Genomic DNA, 22,532 nt, shown 5'->3' with positions numbered 1-22,532 from the left:
ATGAAAAACTTCACAGAAGTAACCGAGTTTATTCTTCTTGGACTGACAAATGACCCACTGTGGCAGGTTGTTCTTTTCATATTTCTTCTTGTTACCTACATGCTAAGTGTGACTGGAAACCTTATCATTATCATCCTCACCCTGTCAGATCCCCACCTGCAGACTCCAATGTATTTCTTCCTTCGAAACTTCTCAGTCCTAGAAATATCATTCACGTCAGCCTGCATTCCCAGGTTCCTCGTCACCATTGTGACAGGGGACAGAACTATTTCTTATAATGGTTGTGTGGCTCAGCTGTTTTTCTTCATCTTCTTGGGAGTGACAGAATTTTACCTTCTCGCCACCATGTCCTACGACCGCTATGTGGCCATCTGCAAACCTCTCCATTACACCACCATCATGAGCAGCAGAGTCTGTATCCTTCTTGTCTTTAGCTCTTGGCTCGCAGGATTCCTGATCATTTTTCCACCAATAATTCTACTGATGCAATTGAATTTCTGTGCCTCCAATATAATTGATCATTTTATCTGTGATTCTTCTCCGATTTTGCAGCTTTCTTGCACGAACACTAGCTTTCTCGAACTCATGGCATTCTTTTTAGCTGTGGTAACACTTATGGTCACCTTAACACTAGTTATTCTCTCCTACACATACATCATCCGGACAATTTTGAGAATTCCTTCCATGAGTCAAAGGAAGAAAGCTTTTTCCACTTGTTCCTCCCACATGATAGTTGTCTCCCTCTCCTATGGTAGCTGCATTTTCATGTACATTAAGCCTTCTGCAAGGGAGAGAGTGTCTTTGAGCAAAGGGGTAGCTGTGCTCAATACCTCAGTGGCTCCTCTTTTGAATCCTTTCATATATACACTAAGAAACCAGCAAGTGAAGCAAGCCTTCAAGAACATGATCCAGAGAATGGCCTTTTCTTCAAATAAATGAATGTGATTATGTGAAATACATACCCCTGATAGCAAAGCTGAATAAAACTCTTTGCCCCTCTCCAGATAAGTTATTTGAAAACCTCATTTCATTATTTCATTTAGGCATGTTTATATACTGTCAATGTCCGTTTTCTTAATAGTCTAAAAACAAGGTCCTAATTACTTTAAGTTATGTAGAAAATGGTCAATTTCTTACCTTTATAACTGAATTTTAGAAAAGTCAATAATCTCAGTTGTTTCTCATATCATAGCAAGGTACATTATAAATCTATCCAAAACATAAAGATTGTTAGACTATAAGAAGCTTACTAAAAACCACATACAAATAGAAAACTTATTTTAAGTGAAATAAAAATATGGGTTTTAATTAATATCTCTATTATTTTTCTTCCATATCACCAATAAAAATGTGTTACATAATTATTGTCCTTTTGAATTTACCAATAAAATATAGTTATAGTATTAGAAAATTAAATTAAAATTTAAGATAAAATGTTATGTCAGAAATTTTATCTTTGCAATTGGAAATGAGGTTGTGTTGATTTTGTATTAATTTTCCCAGAAAACCAAAACTGCAGTTTTAGTGCAATAGAAGACACAGAATTTACCTATTTTCTTCTTTGATAATATTTCCTAAAATAATAGACAATTTAACTGAAAAATGTCATATTTCTGCCAATCATATTTGAAAAGCAAAACCATAGGCTATACAGGTAAATCAAGCTATCATGAAGAAATTCATGTTTACATTTGACTCTTTCATTTGATAGATAAATGGTCTTTCCTCTTGACACAAAGAGAATGACAAACTCCATGTTTAGAAAGTGTGAGATATTCACTCTAGTATCTTAAAAGTGATATTTGAATTACATATGTCTTTGTTATCCTTTTTTCACAAATCTACAATGATGTGTTTATCTTTCCAGTGTCTCTTTTACAGAAGGTTCTACCTCCCTCACTCATATACAAGAAAATGATTCTTGGAAGTATTGAGAACTGTAGAAAACGTGTTCACATCCTGTTCCTATAGTGAATGAGCCCTTCGATTCTAATGTATCACTAAGAAAACTGGGATAGTAATTATGAGTCTAAGTAGATACAGGGTAACTGGATTTGTCTTTTGTTTCTGGATTTACAACTTGTTCTGATATATACTTTAGTAGAAAGAGCTCTACATATTTTTCAAGTCCATGGTAAAATATGTTTTGTTAAAGCTCACAGACAAGAGTGTCCTTAAGCACTCACCTCTTTCTTACAATTGTACTTTCAAGGAATGGGTTACATTTTTTTTTCAAGCAGATTTAGCATCATACTACCACAAAAAAATGAAAATTAAAAGATAATTTTGATTTTGAATTCTTTATTGAGGCAATTTGTAAATAAATGAAACCAAACAAGTTTGCTATTGAAGGTTATAACAAGTAAGCACAAGTGTAAAAGTGAAAATTAGGACTGTGGAAAAACAATATGCAAATGTTAACTAAATGAATATACACTATATTGTATGATTTTTAGCTAGGTAGGTAAAAGGGAAGGAAGAAGAGAGAGAGAGAGAGAGAGAGAGAGAGAATAGGGTGAAAAAAATTGATTCTCTTGATCAACAGAAGCTTATCTGAAGGTGATTCTAATCACACAGTTGATAAGTATAAATATATGAAAACACTATAAATCTTTCCAAAAGTATTATTTTTACACTTTAAGGTGAAATACTATTTCAAAGTATTGTGAAATCACAAAGTTTTGATTGCAAATGTGAGGTTCGGTGAAAATTGTATCAGATATATGGTGGATGCCATATTTTTAGAGCCTTTCGAAAAGTGTACTCATAAAATGTTTGCACTGTAACATTTAAAAAAGTGTTACCCTAATACATTTCATAAAAAATAAATAAAAAATAAAAATATTTTATATGGTATCATTGAGTGCAGATTTAAAAGTGATATGAAGAACCAAGTAACTTAACTGAAGTACTTATGTTTTTTTACTCCTATGTTTGTAACCAGTTCATCTAGCAGTCAGAAGCCCAGGTTTAATTCTGCTTATTTCATCTTTTTCTGGATACTCATTTTCCTAGTTCTCTTTCATATCTTTTTGCCTTGCAAAAAAATGGCTATATTAACTTCTGTTATAAGAATCTTCAAGGGACTCTGGTTTGATTTTGTACGAGATACTGAGAAGTAGTCTTACCTAATCTTACTGCAATTATATTCAATCCACAAGCAAAATTTTTTTAGATTAGTTTGGTTCATCTCTATTAAAATAAACTTCTGCTCAGTTTCTTTCAGTAAGATACAGATTTTCTGTATTCTTTTATTTTTTAAGTAGCTAGTCAGTATTGAACTTTGTAACTAATCTGTTTTTAATTTTCTTTAAATTAGGTTTATTGTGGTGACATTGGGTAATAAAATTATATAGGTTTCAAGTGTACAATTCAATAATACATCATCTGTGTTCACTGCATTGTGTGTTCACCACTCAAAGTCAAATCTTCTGTCTTTATTTTTCTATTACATTTGACATATAATATTATACTAGTTTCAAATGTACAACATGGTGATTAAATGTTTATATAACTTAGAAAGTGATCAGGCCAATTACTCTAATACCCATCTGACACCGTCTGTAGTTATTACAATGTCATTTGTCTTTCTGTGCCTGAATTACTCCATTCAGCACAACACCCTCTAGGTCCATCCATGTTGTTGCAGATGGCAAGATTTTATTCTTTTTTATGGCTGAATAATATTCCATTGTATATATGTATATATATGGCTGAATAATATTCCATTGTATATATGTACCACCTCATCTTCATCCGTTCATCCATTTATGGACCCTGTGTTTGCCTCCATATCTTGGCTATTGTAAATAATGCTGCAATGAACATAGGGATACATATGTCTTTTCAAACTAGTGTTTTGGGTTTGTTCAGATAAATATTCTGCAGTGGGATTACTGGGTCCATCACTTTACTTTCAGTCTGTGTGTATCTTCAATTTGAAGTGAATCTCTTGCAGGCAGCATATGTAAGGGTCTTGTTTTCTTATTCATTCTTTTGATTGGAGCTCTTAATCTATTTACATTTAAAGTAATTTTTGATAGATATGTAGTTATTATCATTTTGTTTTTCATACTTTTGATCATCTTTCTTTCTTTCTTCTTCTTAAAGAACTCTCTCTAACATTTCTTGTAATACTGATTTGGTGGTGATGAATACCTTTAGCTTTTTCTTGTCTGAGAAGTTCTTTATCTGTCTTTTGATTCTAAATGATAGCTTTGCTGGGTAGAGTAATCTTGGTTGTAAGGCCTTGCTTTTCATCACTTTGAGTATTTTGTCTCAATCCCTTCTATGCTGGAAAGTTTCTGCTGAGAAATCAGTTCACAGTCTTATGGGAGCCCCCCTGTAAGTAACTGCTTTTCTCTGGCTGCTTTTCAGCCTTTTTGTCTTTAACCTTTGGCATTTTAATTATGTCTTTGTGTTGGTCTCTTTGAGTTCATCCTGTTTGGGACACTCTGTGCTTTCTGGGCTTGTATATCTGTATTATTCACCAGGTTAGAGAAGTTTTCCATTATTATTTCTTCAAATATATTTTCAATTCCTTTCTCCCTCTGATATCCTTCTGCTACCTCTATATGTGAATGTCGATATGCTTAATGTTGTACCAGAGGCCACTTAAACTATCCTCATTCTTTTGTCTTGTTGCTGTTCTGATTGGGTGTTTTCTGCTACCTTATCTTCTAAATCACTGATTGGATCCTCTGCTTCATTTAATCTATTGTTGGTTTCCTCTAATGTATTCTTCATTTCAGTTATCATAGTCTTTATTTCTGATAGGTTCTCTTTTGTGTTTTCTATCTCCATTTTTATATCTTCTATCTCTTTGTTAAATTTCTCACTGAGTCCATCTATTCTTCCCCTAAGTTCATCAAGCATCCTTATAATCCGTGTTTGGAACACTGTATTTGGTAGATTACTTGTCTCCATTTTGTTTAGTTCTTATTCTGGAGTTTTGTTCTGTTCTTTCATTTAGGATGTTTCTTTGTTTCCCCATTTTGGCTGCCTCCTTGTGTTTGTTTCTATATATATAGGTATGATTGATATGTCTCCTGGTCTTAGCAGAGTGGCATTATGTAGTAGGTGTTCTGTGAGGCTTAGATGAGTAGTCTCCTCGGTCACGTGAGCTGGGTGCTCCAGGTACATCCCTTGTATGTGTTGTGTGTGCCCTCCCAATTGTAGTTGACCTTTGGTTACTGTTTACATGTCAACAGGAGGGACTGACCTTCAAGCTAATTGTTTGTAAGGACTGGCCAGTGACTACAGTGGAGGAACTGTTGTGTAGGGGCTGACCCTATGGAGAAGGATTGCTTTCTCAGGGCTCTGGTGCCTGCCCAGTGTGCCCTTTGGGTGTGTTGTCCTCAGATTCGGCCCAGGGTGGTGCTCTGGCTCAGTTCAAAGCTGGCCACCAGGAGTGCCAGCCCCAAAGCATCCTGGAAGGAGTCCTACCACAGGCCAAGTTCAAGTGCAGCCTGTGCCCTGCCTGGGGCCACTTATCATGAGCCACGAAGGAATCTGTAGATGGCCGCCACTCTCACTGGGCATAGAAGTGCCTCGAGAGGCCAAACTGCAAACTGAAGCTGGCTACCATTCATGCCAGGCTTGGCACTGCTCAGCAAGATGTTTGAGGCATCTCAAGTCTGGATGCTGCTTCTTTGAGTTTTCTAAACCTTTTGGATATTTGCCAAAGTCTGCAGCACGAGCCAAGACAGGTCGTTTGCATAGTAAAGCAACTTGAGGAAGCTTGGTGGCAAGTTGGATGTGGCAATATCTCAGGGAAGCACCAGGATGGGGTGCCCATTAGGTTGATGGAGACTCAGATATAGTGGCTGTCTGTGTCTGCATGCCAGGAGGGACAAGGGCTCAACAAAGAAACAATGGAGTCTGCCAGTACTTCTGTCTTGGAAAAGGCTGCTTCTCCAGCCCTCGCCCTGAAGCCAGACAATTCACTTCCTCCCTGTATGTTCCTAGTGCCTTTTGAGCTGCTGCCCAGTGCTGGAGCTCAGAGCAAATGAGTCCATCAGGGTGTAAGTCCATACAAAGGCCCCTTGACAGGAACAGCTTGGACTCCAGCAGCCATTATCTCCACTGGTTTTCACAACCAAAAGTTGTAGAGATTTCTCTTACTGGCACTGGAACTCTGGGCTGGGGAGTCTGGTGTGAGACTGGGACCCCCTTTTCAAGGAGAGCTCTGCAGCCTATATATCTCTCTTGATTTTTATTCACCACATGCAGGTGTGGGACCAGCCTATTTCATGTCTCCACCTGTCTTACCAGTCTTAACATGTCTTCTTCCGTATGTCCTTAGTTGTAGGATTTCTGTTCAACTAGACTTCAGGAGATTCTCAATGATGATTGTTCTATAGTTTAGTTGTAAATTTGATGTGTTCAGGAGAGGAGCAAGTACAGCGTATACTTACTCTGTCATCTTGACTGAAAATCTCCTAATCTTTTGTAAAAGGTTATTTTCTGATTATATATCCCTGGTTATTCATAGGTTCTTTTGCACTGCCAATTAGAACTTCCTTCAATGGAAGAAAATTTTAACAAAGTGTATTGCAGTATAAATCTCAAAACTCATATGCAAATTTCAAGTTGAAATTTTTGCAGAGAATTTATAATTAATTTTTTAGTTAGTTTCAACTTAATAAATAGCTTCAATGTAAGAAATATTTTACATTCAGTTGTATAAAATACTCAATCTTTTACTAAATATTTAAAAAACTCACCAGTTAATTTTTCAATAAAACTATTGAGAATTATTGGTTATGGTGCTATTCTAATAGAAAAATTCAAACACTCTCAAATATATACATTGAATCTTGCATCATGAATTACACAAAATTTTCTCTAATTTGGAAATTAATTTGTTTAATCTGTAGTCATACATTCAGAATAGAATGAATTATTTAACATTTGCTTTGTACAAAACCAACAAAATACTGAAACCACTTATTTTCCATGAATTTTGCAAGTTTTGTTGGCTGATGTATTGTGAAAATTTTCTTTTGTATCATTAACCAAAAATACAAATATATAATTCTAAGGACAAAAAGAATTCAAATTTGGCATCCATAGAAAACATACTATAAAAGGAAGAGGTTAAAATGATAATCAAATATTTCAGTAGCTGAAAACAATGTGCCATATCCCAAATTCTCTAGTAGGAAAAAAATAAATAAATGTAATAGAATAGTACATAAACTTTGCTTGCTTCATTTTCTAGTGTTAAAGAAACAATACTTAAGGAGATTTTTTTGATAACCAATTTCATGAGTTTTATGTTTATGCATTGGTCTCTCAATTTTTATTGTATCTTAACAATATGTCAATCTACTAACTATACCTTATCTAAAATAGATACTCAATTTTTCATTAACAAATAAAATATTTGAATAGCACATTTTATATGTAGCTCTTTCCTCTTGTTATTTTCTGCTTCACAAATTGATATGCAATTGGTTTATATTCAGGTAAAAATAAAATAAAACTGACAGTACAAAATCCAAAATAATTCAAAGATTGCTATTTCCTCACTGTTCATTGCATTATATACCTCTTTGGTGTTTAATGTTTAAAAAATTATTTCCCAAGGGTATCTAATTAAAATTATTCAACTAAATTTAGGATGTGTTTATCAGTACCAGACCTCTCCAGAGACATTTTAATTTTTTTTCTGCAAGAATTCCATGTGATTTTTTTTGAGGGGGGGGTGAGGGGGCTTGGAGAGAACAGATAAAAACAGTCATTGTTGGAAACTATAGTTAGAAAACCAAGTCTTCCCATTGGAAGGTAAAGAATGTAGAAAAAAATATAACCCATCTTCCTTTCGCAAAAGATATTGAGAGTCAAGTAAGATATTTTATTACTAGATTTTCCTAATCTAAGATTTTCCTAATCTAAGGTTAGGATTTTATTTTTATGTAAATTTTGGAAAATAAGAGATAACTAAATGCCTGACCTTAGACTGCGCGACTGGAGATAGTTCTTTACATTTCGAGGATTTTATTTCTCACCAATTACTACTCATATGCCATGTAGCTCATCTCTTTTCCATAGTCATTATTTCTTGATTTTCACTCATGGATTATAGCCCTCTCCTCATGAACTAAGAACTTCACTTAATTAATCAGCAAAATATATAACTTTCTCGCCTCTATTTACCTATTTCACTATTATTGTCCTGACCCTAGTTTTCTCTTTTTCTTTTCCTTTTTCTTTTATTTGTTTAATTTTGGGGGGAGTCTTACCAACATTTGGTTTAACTTCTGGTTCTACTGTGTCACTGTTTAAAATCATAGGACTGGATTTATTTTGCTGCTGCTCTCTCCTACGCCTACAACTTCTAGCTTTGCTCCTAAATGAGTATTTTGCCAGAGCCACAGTTACTCAATAAAAAATTTTGCAATACTATTTGAGTCTTAACCTTTCAGACTTAACATGGATTGACTGCTTGGGACTGTCTATAGAGCTTTTGACACCACATCATCAACTCTTTCCTGGATCACGAGTTGCAGACCTCTTGAATACTTTGTTCGCTGTCTGAACATAGCACCTTCTACCAGCAGCTAGAACCATGTCACCTTTTTGCCAGGGCCTCCCTTACTTCAAAAATAATTTTCAACTGGGCTTATTTTTTCATCTGTCGCATCTTGCTCTATGTAACCAGGATCATATTGCTATATTTCATAGACACACTATGTAAGTATGTTATAGCATAAGAAAGTCATGAAGTCTATAAAACGCTCTAAAAGTAAAGCATCAAACACCAACAAAGTAAACCAACAGAGAATTGGGTTTCAGCAGTCAAAGTGCTACCACATGGAATGATATAATTGTAAGTATATTTTTCATTTCTCGCCTCATTTTTTAAAAATTTCTAATCATTTTATAATTTAGATTACTTAACTTTGACTGTTAGAATCTTTTCTTAAAAGGAATAGATTATAATTTAATTCAGAAAGAAAAAACTTTAAATTCTGAATTTATTTGTTTAGGAGTATATAAATAATAGTTTTGATGGCCCAGTTCTTTTTTACCCCCAGCTTTATTGAAATACAATAGACAACTAGTTGGTCATATTTACATTGTACAAGTCAATGACTTTTTTCAATTGTGGTTGGCATACAATAATATATTAGTTTCAGTTGTACAGCATAGTGATTAGAGCCCAAGTGATCCCCTTATTAAATCTAGCATCCCTCTTCCCCCTTACAAATTTATTACAATATTGTTGACTATTTTCCTCGTGCTGCATTTTATATCTCCATGACTATTTTGTAACTATCTATTTGTATTTTAAATCCTTTTTCCCTTTTTCACTATCTCCCCAACACCCTCCTGTCTAGTAGGCCTCAAAATATTCTCTGTATGAGTTTGTTTCCATTTTTGTTATTGTTGTTTATTTTGTTCTTTAGATTTCACATGTAAGCGAAATCATGTGGTATTTGTCTTTATCTGACTTTATTTACTTCAATACCCTTACTTCAATATCTTTTCCCATCCCCTTCCTTTTAGTCTGTGTGTGTCTTTTACTCTGAAGTGAGTCTCTTCTTGGTAGCATATGTAGGAATCTTGTTTTCTTAACCATTCAGCCACCCTATCCTTTGGCGGAGCACTTAATTTTTTTACAGTAGAGGTCGTCATTGATAGATATGTAGTTATTACCATTTTTTATCCATGATTTTTATACATGTTTTTGTTTCTTAAAGAAGACCCTCCAACATTTTTGTAATAGTGGCTTGGTGTTGGTGAATTCCTTATTTTTGTCTGGGAAGCTCATTATCTGTCCTTCAATTCTAAATGATAGCTTTGTTAGATAAAGTCTTCTTGGTTGTAGATCCTGGGTTTTCATCAGTTTGAATATTTTGTGCAAAATCCCTTCTGTCCTGTAAAGTTTCTTTTGAGAAATTGGCTGCCAGTGTTATGGGTGCTCTTCTGTAGATAACTAATTGCTTTTCTCTTGCTGTTTTTAATATTCTCTCTTTCTATTTAACTTTGGCATTTTGATTATGATATGTCTTTGATGGGCCTCTTTGGGCTCATTCTTGGAGAGACTGTCTGAGCTTCCTGGGGTTGTACGTCTATTTCTTTCACCATCTTGGGAAAGTTTTCCATCATTTATTTCTTCAAATAGCTTTTCCACTTCTTGTTCTCCCTCTCCTCTTTCAGATATTCCTATTAAACAGATGTTTTTACACTTAATTTTGTCACATAGACTTCTTAAATTATTATTAGAGTCTTGGCTTCTTTTTTCTTGCCATTCTGATTGAATGACCTTGGCTTCTCCATTCTCTATATAGGTGGTTTGGTCCTCTTCTTCATTCACTCTGTTAATTCCCTCTAATATTACTCTTCATCTCAGATAATGTATTCTTTATTTCTTGTTCTTTTTTATAATTTTTATTTCTATTTTTATGATTTTTATCTCTTTGTTAAAGTTATCACTGAATTTGTCTACACTTCCTCTAAGTTCACTGAGCATTCTTATAACCAGTGTTTTAAACTCTACATCTGTTAGATAGCTTGACTCCATTATCTTTGGAGCTCTGTTCTTTTCTCTCATATGGTTCTGCTTTTTTGTCTTCCATTTTGGCTGCCTTTCTGTGTCTATTTCTATGTACTAAGCAAAGTTCCTAAGTCTCACAGTCTTATTAGCGTGGCTTTGTGTAGTAGATATCCAAGGGACAGTCCTGAGAGAGGTTTAGCAGCAGGCCAGTTTTGGCCTCAGCCTGTGTCCCTCCGGGGCCACCTGTTAAAATACAGCAAGCAATCCCCAGATTCTGTGCTTATAGTTGCCTCTAGAAACCATGCCAAAAACCAAGGTCAGCTGCCACCAGTGTGAGTCTTGGAGCTGCTCGGCAAGTCACATAGAACTTGCCAAGCACACAACTAGGTGTGTCTTGGATGGGATCATGAGTTGGTGATGGCAGAGTTTCAAGAAATCTTCTGGGTGGAGTGACCTCTGTTATCCAGTTTGATGACATCTCAGCTATGGCAGTACTGCATTAGCACACTGGGAAGGAGGAGGGCTCAAGAGAGGAACAATGGATTTTACCAGCACATCTGCTGGGGAGAAAGCCTTGCCTCCAGCCCTTTGTCCAACAACTCAGTGTGCTCCTATAAGTCCCTGGTGCCCCCACCACCAATAGCCTACTGGTTGCTGGTGCTCAGAGAGAGCAGGTCTGCCACCTTGAAAGTTTGGTTGTGGATACAGCCCAATTAAAAGAAACATCTGCAGCTGCCAGCTGCCACTGATGCTGCCATAGCCTCTGTCCTACTCAGCCGCTGGGGAACTGGCAATCTCGCATCCTCACTCCCTCCTGCCTTTTCCCGTTTCAAGGTGATTTCTTATCTCTCTCCCTAATTGTAGGGCTTTCTCATCTAGACCCCCAGGTGACTCTGTTTGCTGTTTGCTCTGTGTTTCCATCACAACTTTGATGTAGTCTTAAGAGCAAATGAACAAAGCCTCTATCATCTATGCCATTTTGACTTCTCTACTCAATGGCCCCAGTTCTTTTGTTAAGTTATTAATTCTCTATATAAGCATGGCCAACATGAAATATTCTGAAAAAAAAAATTGTGGAAAATAACTAAAAAAAAACATTCAAAATGTTTTATTTTCAAAGAATCATTAGAACATGTGGTCATTTGATGAAATATTTTAATAAAAATAAAATAATATTTTAAATTTTATAGTGTTCTACCTAATTTTCATACACATATAATCAAATTTCAAAAAGTAACTAAACTCATTTATTTAATAAATATATTTTTCTTACACAATTGAGTTTATTAGACTTATCGAGTGAGTCATTCAATTTTAAAAGGCTAGCGATCTATAAAGCAGATTAGTTATAATTTTCTTTGTCAGCTCACATATGTTTTCAGAATTCTGTAAACCTTGGTAGCTAATATATTGGCCCATTATATTATATATTTCTTAAACCAGCAGAGGTGATTTTTTAAAACTAATTCTGTACTCACTAAATCATCGTCTCTTGTTTGCATTTATAGATGTAGAAGAAGTCAACAATAAGAAATGAAAAATCAAACGTATGTGAGGGAGTTTATTCTTCTGGGATTAACAGATGACCCAGAGCTAAACATTTTAATTTTCCTATTTCTGTTTTTCACATATTTGCTGAGTGTAACTGGAAACCTGACAATTATTACCCTTACTCTGATAGATTTGCACCTCAAAACTCCCATGTATTTTTTCCTTAGGAATTTCTCTTTCTTAGAAATCTCATTTACAACAGTTTGTATTCCTAGATTCCTAGTCAGCATTGTAACAGGGGACATGACCATTTCCTATAATTCTTGCATGGCCCAAGTGTTTTTCTTCATTCTCTTTGGTTCAACAGAATTTTTCCTTTTGACTGTTATGTCCTATGATCGATATGTGGCTATCTGTAAGCCACTGCATTACACAGTAATAATGAATAGTAGAATCTGCAACCTACTTGTAATTAATTCTTGGCTGGCTGGATTTCTCATTATCTTTCCACCTGTGATCATGGGACTTCAACTGGATTTCTGCGACTCCAATATCATTGATCACTTCACCTGTGACTCTTCTCCAATGTTATTGATCTCCTGCACAGACACAGCAATCCTAGAACTCATGGGATTTTTTCTGGCACTATTCACACTCATGGTAACCTTAACATTAGTGATTCTTTCCTATATATTTATCTTGAAAACAATTCTGAGAATCCCCTCAGCTGAGCAACGAAAAAAGGCCTTTTCCACGTGTTCTTCCCACATGATTGTTGTCTCCATTTCTTATGGAAGTTGCATTTTCATGTATGTCAAAACTTCAGCAAAAGAAGGAGTAGCTTTGACCAAGGGTATAGCAGTGCTCAATACCTCTATTGCCCCAATGTTAAATCCTTTTATTTACTCCTTAAGGAATCAGCAGGTAAAACAGTCTTTTAAGAATTTGGTCAAAAAATGCTTCTCGAATAAATTTTCATCGTAAAGAAATTTATGGCCTGAACTTTAAATGAAACCTTATATCTAACGTAATATTAACCATTATATTTCTCCATCCACTATTATATTCTACTTCCTTTTCCCTCAGGTTTTATTCTCCATTTATACCATTTTGACCTCATTTGGTTTAACTATCTTTTTACATTTACTTGTCCTGGAAATCTTCTGAGCATGAGTGATTTAATGTCACATGAATGGGAATGACATTTAAAAAGAATGCCAGAGTTTAATTTTAACAATCATTGAAGGACTTTTCCTTTGGTTACTAGAGGTAGGAGACTTTACCTCACAGAAAAGACACAAATATAAATAAAAGTTTTCATCAAGAAGTTCTAAAAAAAATATTTCTACCAGTGGATGTTTGGAATATTAAAACAAGCTCTTCTGAGAAGTAATGTCTCCTACTAATATCTAGTAACCTATCTGTCCTTGTATCTCCTATGATTTTTACATTATGGATATTGATCTGTGCTGCTGGGGAAATGGGTAGTATCTTCATTGTGAATTCCTTTCTTCAATATTATAACATACTTGTTTAATACTTTTTGGAGAGAATCCCAAAGTTACTACAAGTATGGCATTGATATTCTGTAAGACACCAATACCTTCACCACAAAGCATCTTTAATAAACTGCACTAATAATTGCTCCATATCCCACGACTTTTTTTAATTAGATGATGCTAAATCTCGATCTCATCTGAGGCTTCCTTGGGAAGAACCTGGCATGTCTTTGGTTTCCTAAGATCTAATACCTTCTCTTTTGACTTTTTTGTCTGTTAAAATCACATGCTTTCTATCTCTCAGGTAGTTCTAAAATTTTCCGGTACACCTATGATACCTAAAAATATTTTCCAGTGTTTGTATGGTTTAATTATTTTAAAAATATTTATCTCTTTTTTAATTCTTGTGGACATTGGAGGGTGTGGATTTAAGCATGTTTGCACTGTCCAAACCTTGACACAAACATTTCTTATAAAAAGTTCTCAATTATAGCTCTACATTAAAAGAATAAAACTTCATTTAGTATTCATTCATTTGTTTCTTTCCGGTCTTACAAAGTGATGTATGAACACATGAGATTATTTAATTTACCATCAGAACACTTGTCCTTAATATTCAGTTGAATTCTCAGTGCTTGAGTTTTCTTTTCTTACCATTAAAAAATGATTTTTTCTAAAAAACACCTATAGAAAGAGACTTACAGATAAAGAAAACAAGTGAAGATCAACAAACTGTTGAAGAATATGAATGTCTAAACCATCTATATAATATTTACATTTTTGTGTCTTGGCAAAAGCATTTACTACATCTGCTTGTATAAAATATTTTGCTCAGTTTGATAGTAACAGCAGTGAGAATTAAGAAGTATAGTGGATTCTCTTTTGTGTCATAAATGTAAACTTTCTAGCTATTCCAAAATTATGTTTTTGTTCCTCTCTTTGTTTTACAAGGTTTTTCATTTTTCAAGTTATTGCTTTGAAGATTCTATGTAAATCTAAATATTTGCTTTGTATCTGATGATGGAGATATGACTCAAGCAATGTAGTGCTCAATAAAGTCCAGATCCTTCAATGAACATAGGCAGAAATAGTGTGGTAATAAGTGTTTAACAGCCAGTTATCAGAAAAAATACACAGACATATTATAAATTTTACAAATATAATTTACAAATAATGAAATATACAATAAACCTCACTGTAAATTCTATATACCTAGCAGATTTTCACAGAATGATTTCATTGATTTTTACCAATTGCATTTCCAAAATCAACCTATGTTTGCAAAGCAACCACAATTTGATAAATGGAGTTGAATTTAACAATGTGGCACTCAAATTCACAAGTATAGTCAGACTTTTCAATATACTCAATTTATAGAAAAAGTTGAAAAAGCTAGTAAGGATATGGAAGACTTCAACAAACTTATGAACTCAATTGATCTAATTGGCATTTTTAGAATATTCCACCAAACATGAACAGAATACTTATTTTTTTCAGTATCACATAAAACATTATTATAATAGATCATAATATGAGTGACAGAAAGTCTCAATAACTTACAGGTTCCAAGTCTTATAGATGTTTACTGAGCAATATGTGATTAATTTTTTGGAAGTGAATTATGGAAAGATATCTTAAATAACATATTACTGTATAATCCATGGGTCGAAGGAAATCAAAGAAAAATTAAAATATGGTTTAAACAAAATAAACACAAAATTACAACATATTAAAATCTGTAGATGCAACTAAACCATTACTTTAAAAAAAACTTGAGTGTAAATTATATTAGAAAAGAAGGAAATCTTCAGATCAATGACTGCAATGTCCTCCTTGATAAACTAGAAAAATAGGAAAGCAAAATGAACTCGGAGTAAACAGATGAAAGGTAATAATAAAGATTAATGTGAAAAATTAATGAAACAGAAACCAGAAATACAGTTTAAAATGTCAATAAAACCAAATCTGGTTCCTTATTATATAATTAAAATAAATAAATTTCTAGCCAAGTTGATGAGAAAAAATATAGAGAAGATAAAAATTACCAGTATCAGGAATGAGCAAGGTCATATCACTGACATTCTACAATTATTAAATGGATAATATGTGGATTTTTTAACAACTTTATGCCAATTAATTTAAAAACCAAAATGTGAAAAAATTCTTGAAAGACACAAACAATAAAAGCTCACTCAAGAGAAAATGATGGGATAGGCCGATATCTATTGTAGAAACTGAACTTAAAATTAAGAAACATCCACAAAGAAAATTCTGCACTTATTGGTGAATGCTATGAAATATTGACGGGAAAGAATACTAACAATTGTATACAAACTCTCCCAGAATGTGATAGAGTAGGGAATATTTTCTAACTCATTCTATGAGGACAGAACTATCTGGACAGCAAATCCAGAAAATAGACATTGTTAGGAAAAAATAGTGACTAATCTCACTTATGAATATAGCTGTAAATGTTTAAAAACAAATGGCAAATAAATCGAGTAATATATAAAAAATTTAATTCATTTTAGTCAGGTGGCATTTATCTCAATAGTTGTAGAAAAGCAATTGAAAAGATCCGACGTGCATATCTGTAAAAAAAAAAATCTTTCAGCAAGCGGATTTAATAAATGGCAAATACTAAAGGACATCCAAATTATAGGAGAAAAGGGAAAAAAAAGTAAACTACAGCTAACATCTCACTTCACCGTGACATGAATGATTTCATCCTTAGGAAAAGAATAAGACCAGAATGTTCGGTCTTGCTACTTTTACATAACACTGTATTGTTGCTTCTAATTTATGCAATAAAATAAAAATAATAATAATTTTTAAAGGCATTCATATTGGAGAGGAAGGAGCAAAACTGATTTTATTTGCAGACAGGAACACCTTTATAGAAAATCCTATGGACTTCTTGTTTTAGCTTCTACACTTAAAGAGCTTGGAAGATATCACTTCTGCCTTATAAGAAAAAAGTGTAAAACTTTACTTGGATCCATCAGAGAAACAAGGTTGCAGGGTAAATGGCACTCTGAAATCTGGAAGAACAGAAGAAATCAGAATCACAGCTGAGATCTACTCTCCTAGAGCATGAGTCCCCAGAACCTTAAATAGGTAGGAATGCCACAATAGTAATTTTGATAAATTGCTAGAGACTGAACACTTACTAGCATGAGAGTGATAAGACACTAAGGATCTCCATACTTCCATAGATTTTGCCTCCACTAATCCCACCAAGTGCTGTAGGTGAAGAGCTGAATAAGATTTCCTCCTGACTCAGGGAAGGATGGGGAAGAGCAACCATTCTGAAATAATTCCAGAATATTCTTCATACAGCGGCCTATACTCCAAGAGAAAAGATTTTACTAGAAACAGTTATGAAAGCCCAGGGACACAGGCCCACTTAAAGACTGAGATTTAATCATAAGGTCATAGAATGTTACCCCTCTGCCACAATATAAAACCAGGCATACAGATATCAAAGTATCTCTCCCCAAAATATCTAATAATTTCAAAGAGTAATCTTTATGATAGGGAGAACAGGAAGATACTCATTAATCAAAGTGAATATCAATAATAAGACACATAGATATCATATATTCCCTAATATAATACCCTGAAAAGAACATACCACATCTGTGTATTCTCCATAAAAATATATAACCCCAACATAATCGTGAGAAAACATTAGACAACAAAATTGGGAAGAATCCTACAAAACACCTGATCAGAACTCTTCAGATGTATTAAGGTTATGAACCATGGAAAGACTAAAGAACTTTTATAGATTGGGAAAAAACTAAGGAATATCTCTAATAAAAGACTCAATGGGTAAAGGACATTGATAGAAAATCTGATGAAATCCAAATAAAGGCTTTAATTTAATTATTAGTATCATACCAAAGTTAATTTCTTAGTTTCAATAATGGTCTGTAGTTATATAAGATATTGAACTTAGTGGAAACTGAGCAAAATATACAAAAAACTGTACTATTTTGGCAAGTCTTTTAAATCTAAAATTATGACAAAATAAAGGTTTTTTTTAAATCTGATGCCTAATTCCATTTTCCTAAATGCAGGAAACTGTTCTACTTGCCATGGATAAACTTATAAAATAGTACATGCTAAGGCTACACCATTTCCCTCCTTTTCAAAGATACATCTGTCAAGTCCTAATCCATAAAAGAAAATTTAAATTACATAGACATCACAGTACTTTATTTCTGACCAGCTCAAAGATTTCATCATTTTGAAGGGCACTGTTTAATAATTTTCCATCCTACAGAATCGAGTATGAGTATATCAGGTGAGCCCTTGAGAAATACTTCTGTTGTAGAGCCAACAGTAAAACCATCTCATGTACATATCTTGAAGAATCAATTTAAAGTAGCTGAGCTAGGATTCCAAACCTTTCTTTTAGCCACTAAGCTATCCTGCCTTCTTCGGTTATAGTTACTTTTAATATATACAATTAGAGAGACATCAGATTGTAGAAAAGACCTATAAATATTCTATAATATGTAATTTTTAGCTTTCCTATAAATCTGGAATGATGTTTTCTTTACTTCCTTGTTGGCATTTTTTTTACATAAGAGAATTCTGTAAATTCTGAGCATTTCTCATATATAGATAGATGATAGAAGATAGATGATGATGATGATGATGATGATGATGATAGATAGATAGATGATAGATGATAGATAGATAGATAGATAGATAGATAGATAGATAGATAGATAGAGTTAGATAGATATTCCCTATGCTGTATATTACATTACCTTGACTTATTCTATAATTGGCAGTTTCTACTTCTCAGCCCCCATCACCTTTTTTACTCATCCTCCTTCTCCACTTTTCTTTGGCAACCATCAATTTGTTCTCTGTATCTAAGTGCTTGTTTCTGTTTTGTTTGTTCATTTGTTTTGTTTTTTGGATTTGACACGTAAGTGAAATCGCAGAGTATTTTTCTTTCTTTGTCTGACTTATTTCACTTAGCATAATATCCTTTAGGTCTACCCATGTTTTCACAAATGGCAAAATTTCATTTTTTTTTATAGCTGAGTAAAATTCTACTGCATATATATATGCATATATATATATTCTCTCCATAGAAAACATTCTATTGATATATATATATACACACATATATACATGTATATATGTGTGTGTGTGTGTGTGTGTATATATATATATATATACACCCCTGTATATGTGTGTGTGTATGTGTATGTGTATTCTCTATAAAACATCTTTATCCATTCATCTACAATGGGCATATGAGTTGCTTCCATACCTTGGCAGTTGTAAATAATGCTGCAATGAACAAAATATTGCATGTAACTTTTCAAATTAGTGTTTTTGATTTTTTCATATAAATACCCAGAAGTGGGGTTGCTGGGTCCTAAGGTAGCTCTATTTTTAATTTTTTGAGGAATCTCCATACTGTTTTCCATAGTGGTTGCACCAGTTTAATCCCACCGACAATGTACAAGGTTTCCCTTTTTTCCACATCCTGGCTGACACTCGTTTGCTGATTTATTGGTGATAGCCATCCTGACAGGTATCCAGTGGTCCCCAACCTTTTTGGCACTAGAGACCAGTGATCCTATGAAAATCTAATGCCTGATGATCTGAGGTAGAGCTAAGGCAGTGATGCTAGCGCTGGGGAGTGGCTGCACATACAGATGAAGCTTTGCTTGTCACTGGCCTCTCACTTCCTGCTGTGCGGCCCAGTTCCTAACAGACCAGTACTGTCCATGGACAGGGGGTTGCAGATCTCTGTTTTAAGTGGTATCTCATTATGGTTTTGATTTGTGGTTCTGATTGTAAGTGAAGTTTAACATTTTTTCATGTATTTTTTTTTAGCCATCTGAATTTCTTTATGGAAGGAATACCTGCAAATTTTAATCAGATTTTTTGTGTTGAGTTACATGAGTTTTTTATGTGTTTTTGATATCAGTCTCATATCAGATATAAGGTTTACAAATATTTTCTCCAGTTCTGCAATTTGCATTTTCATTTCTTTAACTGCTCCTTCTGCTGTGCAGAGGCTTTTTAGTTTGATGTGGTCCCACTTGTTAATTTTTGCTTTTGTTGCTTGTGCTTTTAAGTGTCATATCCAAAAAACTATAGCCTAGACTAATGCCAAAGATTTTTTCCCCTATGGTTTTTTTAAATTTTATTTTAAAAGTAATTTTTAATTTTTTAATTACAGTTGACATACAGTACTATATTAGCTTCAGGTGTACAACGTAGTAGCTAGACAGTTATATAACCTACAAAGTAATCACCTCAATAAGTCCCATCTGACCCCACACATAGCCATCACAGTATTATCGGCTGTATTCCCTACACTGCACTCCACATCCCCATGACTGTTTTTACAACAATTAATTTGTACATCTTAATCCCTTCCCCCTTTTCACCCATTTCCCCAACCTCCTTTCCATCTGGCAACCATCAGTTTGTTCTCTGTATCTATGAGTTTGTTTCTGCTTTGTTTGTTAATTTTGTTCTTTAGATTCCACATATCAGTGAAATCATATAGTATTTGTATTTCTCTGACTTATTTCACCCAGTATAATACCCTCTATATTAATCCAGGTTGTCACAAATGGCAAAAATTCTCTCTTATTTTTTTTTATGACTGAGTAATATTCAATTGTACATCTTTACCCATCTGTCTATCAATGAACACTTAGATTGCTTCCAAATATTGGCTATTATAAATAATGTTTCAATGAACATAGGGATGCATATGTCTTTTCAAATTAGTGTTTTGGATTTTTTAGTTAAATATCCAAAAGTAGAATTGCTTGGTTTTTCTTTGTCTCTTGTTTTAGCCTTTTTAAAGTATATTTTAAGTATATATAAGTATTGCTACCTCAGCTTTTTTTTGTTTGTTTCCATTCAGCAAAGATTTTTCAAATTAAATGTATTGGGATGATATTAGTTAACAAAATGATATAGGTTTCAAACATACAATTCAATAATACGTTATCTGTATATTGCATTGTGTGTCCACCACCCTAAGTATTGCATCTCTGTTTTTGGCTAAGATCAAGTGTAGTATGTGTTATTAAAATTTTAATAACTGATATGTCCTCTATTCCTATGTTTTCTTCTTTTCCTTTTAAGAATCATTCATGAAGCAGTGACTCTAAACTAATGGACAAAATTACTCTTTCCAAGTCAAGTATTCAGTTCTGTACCCTTTTTAAACGTGACAAGAAGAAGAAGAAGAAGAAGGAGGAGGAGGAGGAGGAGGAGGAGGAGGAGGATTGCGATGAGACCTCGCTACACCATCCTCAGAACTCCGAATCAGAAGAAGCCCCTCCGCCCTAATAAGAAGAAGAAGAAGAAGAGAAAGAAAGCAAGTATAAAATTTAAATGTCAGTTGAATATCATTGAGTATATTCACTATTCAAAGGTCAGAAATTTCCTGACCGATAAGGCTTAAGAGTGAGATAACTTCTCCAAATAGACTCATGCTATTAGATTTTATTTTGTCTTTACCTCTGCCTGATACTATGAAAGCACTGTTTACCATAATCATTACTTCCAACTGAATAAATACGCCAATTATTCAAAGTTGCAGCTATTGTTTTAACTTAATTTTCTGGTAGAGTATAGACCACATAGCCTGGCAGTCTCATTTAATCAAAGCCTGAAATCCATTATGCTAATGACCTAACTAAAATCAAACTATAAAATACCCAATCTTGGGTCGCACATTTTATATGTTCTCTCGAAATACAAGTATACAAGTATTTCTTTTAAGAATTCTGTAATACTTTTCTAAATTGACTAAACATGCATGCCTCCCCAAAGAGAACTTCAGCAGTACTCAAAAATATACTTCTTTATCCTTGATAATACTGTAGAATCACTTAGTTTTGAATTTCTTGTAGGTCTCAATTAAATTCTGACCTCCTAATTCATGTTCTCTCATTGATTTTTATAAGATAGCCACAGAGTCTCTTCTTTTGAAAAAATAATCAGAATAATTTGAAAAATAATCAAGAAAGATTACTACTTCATCAGTCTTTCCCTTTGATTCATGCAAAGTTTGATATTATAGGTAGAATTCTATATTCCTCCAAATGGCTCCCAAGGGAAAACAATTAAAAAGTGTTGCCAAAATTAATTGCACCATAGATACACTAATTTATCTGTCTCTAGAGATATTTCTATAATGTTTCCCTTAAAAACAAACTCTTCTATAACATTATACTCAAAAACACATAAAATGTGTCTGTTTATTTTGGAGAAAAGCTTTCTGTAAAATCTATATCACTGAGCAGTATCAGCAAAATCATGAAACACATGACATTTAAGTTTCAAAACAAATATTTTTGGAAGTATGCACTTCGGATTTTCGCATCCTTGGGTTTGAATCGTTGATTGAGAAATGAATAGTTTATGACAAGGGAGATTCTGAACAAAATCTTTAAATTTTAAATAGTGAGTGTGCAAATTTTATTAACCAATGTTGCCCCAATACATTTAATTAATTAAATATTAAAAAGTGAACTATTTTATAAAATGTGTAAAAATGAAAGAATCTTTTTCTATCTAAAACATTATGTCCTTCTTATTATAGATAACCAGAAAAATATTTAAGTTTAAACTGTGACTTGACTCCATCAAGGACTATCATGAAAGTGAGTATGTTTTCTCTTTATCTACATTGTTCTTTTATCTTTATACATCATAGAATTCCAACAATTACTACCTTCGAAATGCATTATGGGGGCATTTTGTCAATTGCTGCATTATTTTCTCTGCCTATACCTTCCTGAATTTTGTCACAGCTTAGCTCATAAATGTATCACACTGTTTCAAGAAAAAGTCAGGTAGCGGTTTTTGCAGGCAGACCTAATCATGTATGACCAGATATAGTTAGACCAGCCACAAGATGCATTGCCCCATACTACTGTCATCTGCACATTTTTAACATCTCACTCTTTGATAATATTGTTAAATCAGACTACCCTCATAGTTCAGTCAAGTATCATCAATCTGTTTTCTCTCTT

General features: G+C 33.7%; 2 protein-coding genes across 2 annotated transcripts; both read left to right on the top strand.

Annotated features, from left to right (window-relative positions):
- Positions 1–939, top strand: LOC107505832 (olfactory receptor 6C75). The gene has a single exon (XM_016136189.2). The coding sequence runs from the start codon at positions 1–3 to the stop codon at positions 937–939; it is 939 nt and encodes a 312-aa protein (XP_015991675.2).
- An 11,098-nt stretch (positions 940–12,037) lies between these two features.
- Positions 12,038–12,979, top strand: LOC107505824 (olfactory receptor 6C65-like). Its single transcript, XM_016136179.2, has one exon. It carries the CDS (start codon positions 12,038–12,040, stop codon positions 12,977–12,979), a length of 942 nt encoding a protein of 313 aa, XP_015991665.1.
- The last annotated feature ends 9,553 nt before the right edge of the window (positions 12,980–22,532 follow it).

The sequence above is a fragment of the Rousettus aegyptiacus genome, unplaced genomic scaffold, assembly GCF_014176215.1.
Source record: "Rousettus aegyptiacus isolate mRouAeg1 unplaced genomic scaffold, mRouAeg1.p scaffold_m13_p_2, whole genome shotgun sequence".
NCBI classification, from domain to species: Eukaryota; Metazoa; Chordata; class Mammalia; order Chiroptera; family Pteropodidae; genus Rousettus; species Rousettus aegyptiacus.
This window is presented reverse-complemented; position numbering and strand designations above follow the sequence as displayed.

Coding starts and splice junctions, on each gene's coding strand:
- LOC107505824 (XM_016136179.2), top strand. CDS start 12,038: ATGAAAAATCAAACGTATGTGAGGGAGTTTATTCTTCTGGGATTAACA.
- LOC107505832 (XM_016136189.2), top strand. CDS start 1: ATGAAAAACTTCACAGAAGTAACCGAGTTTATTCTTCTTGGACTGACA.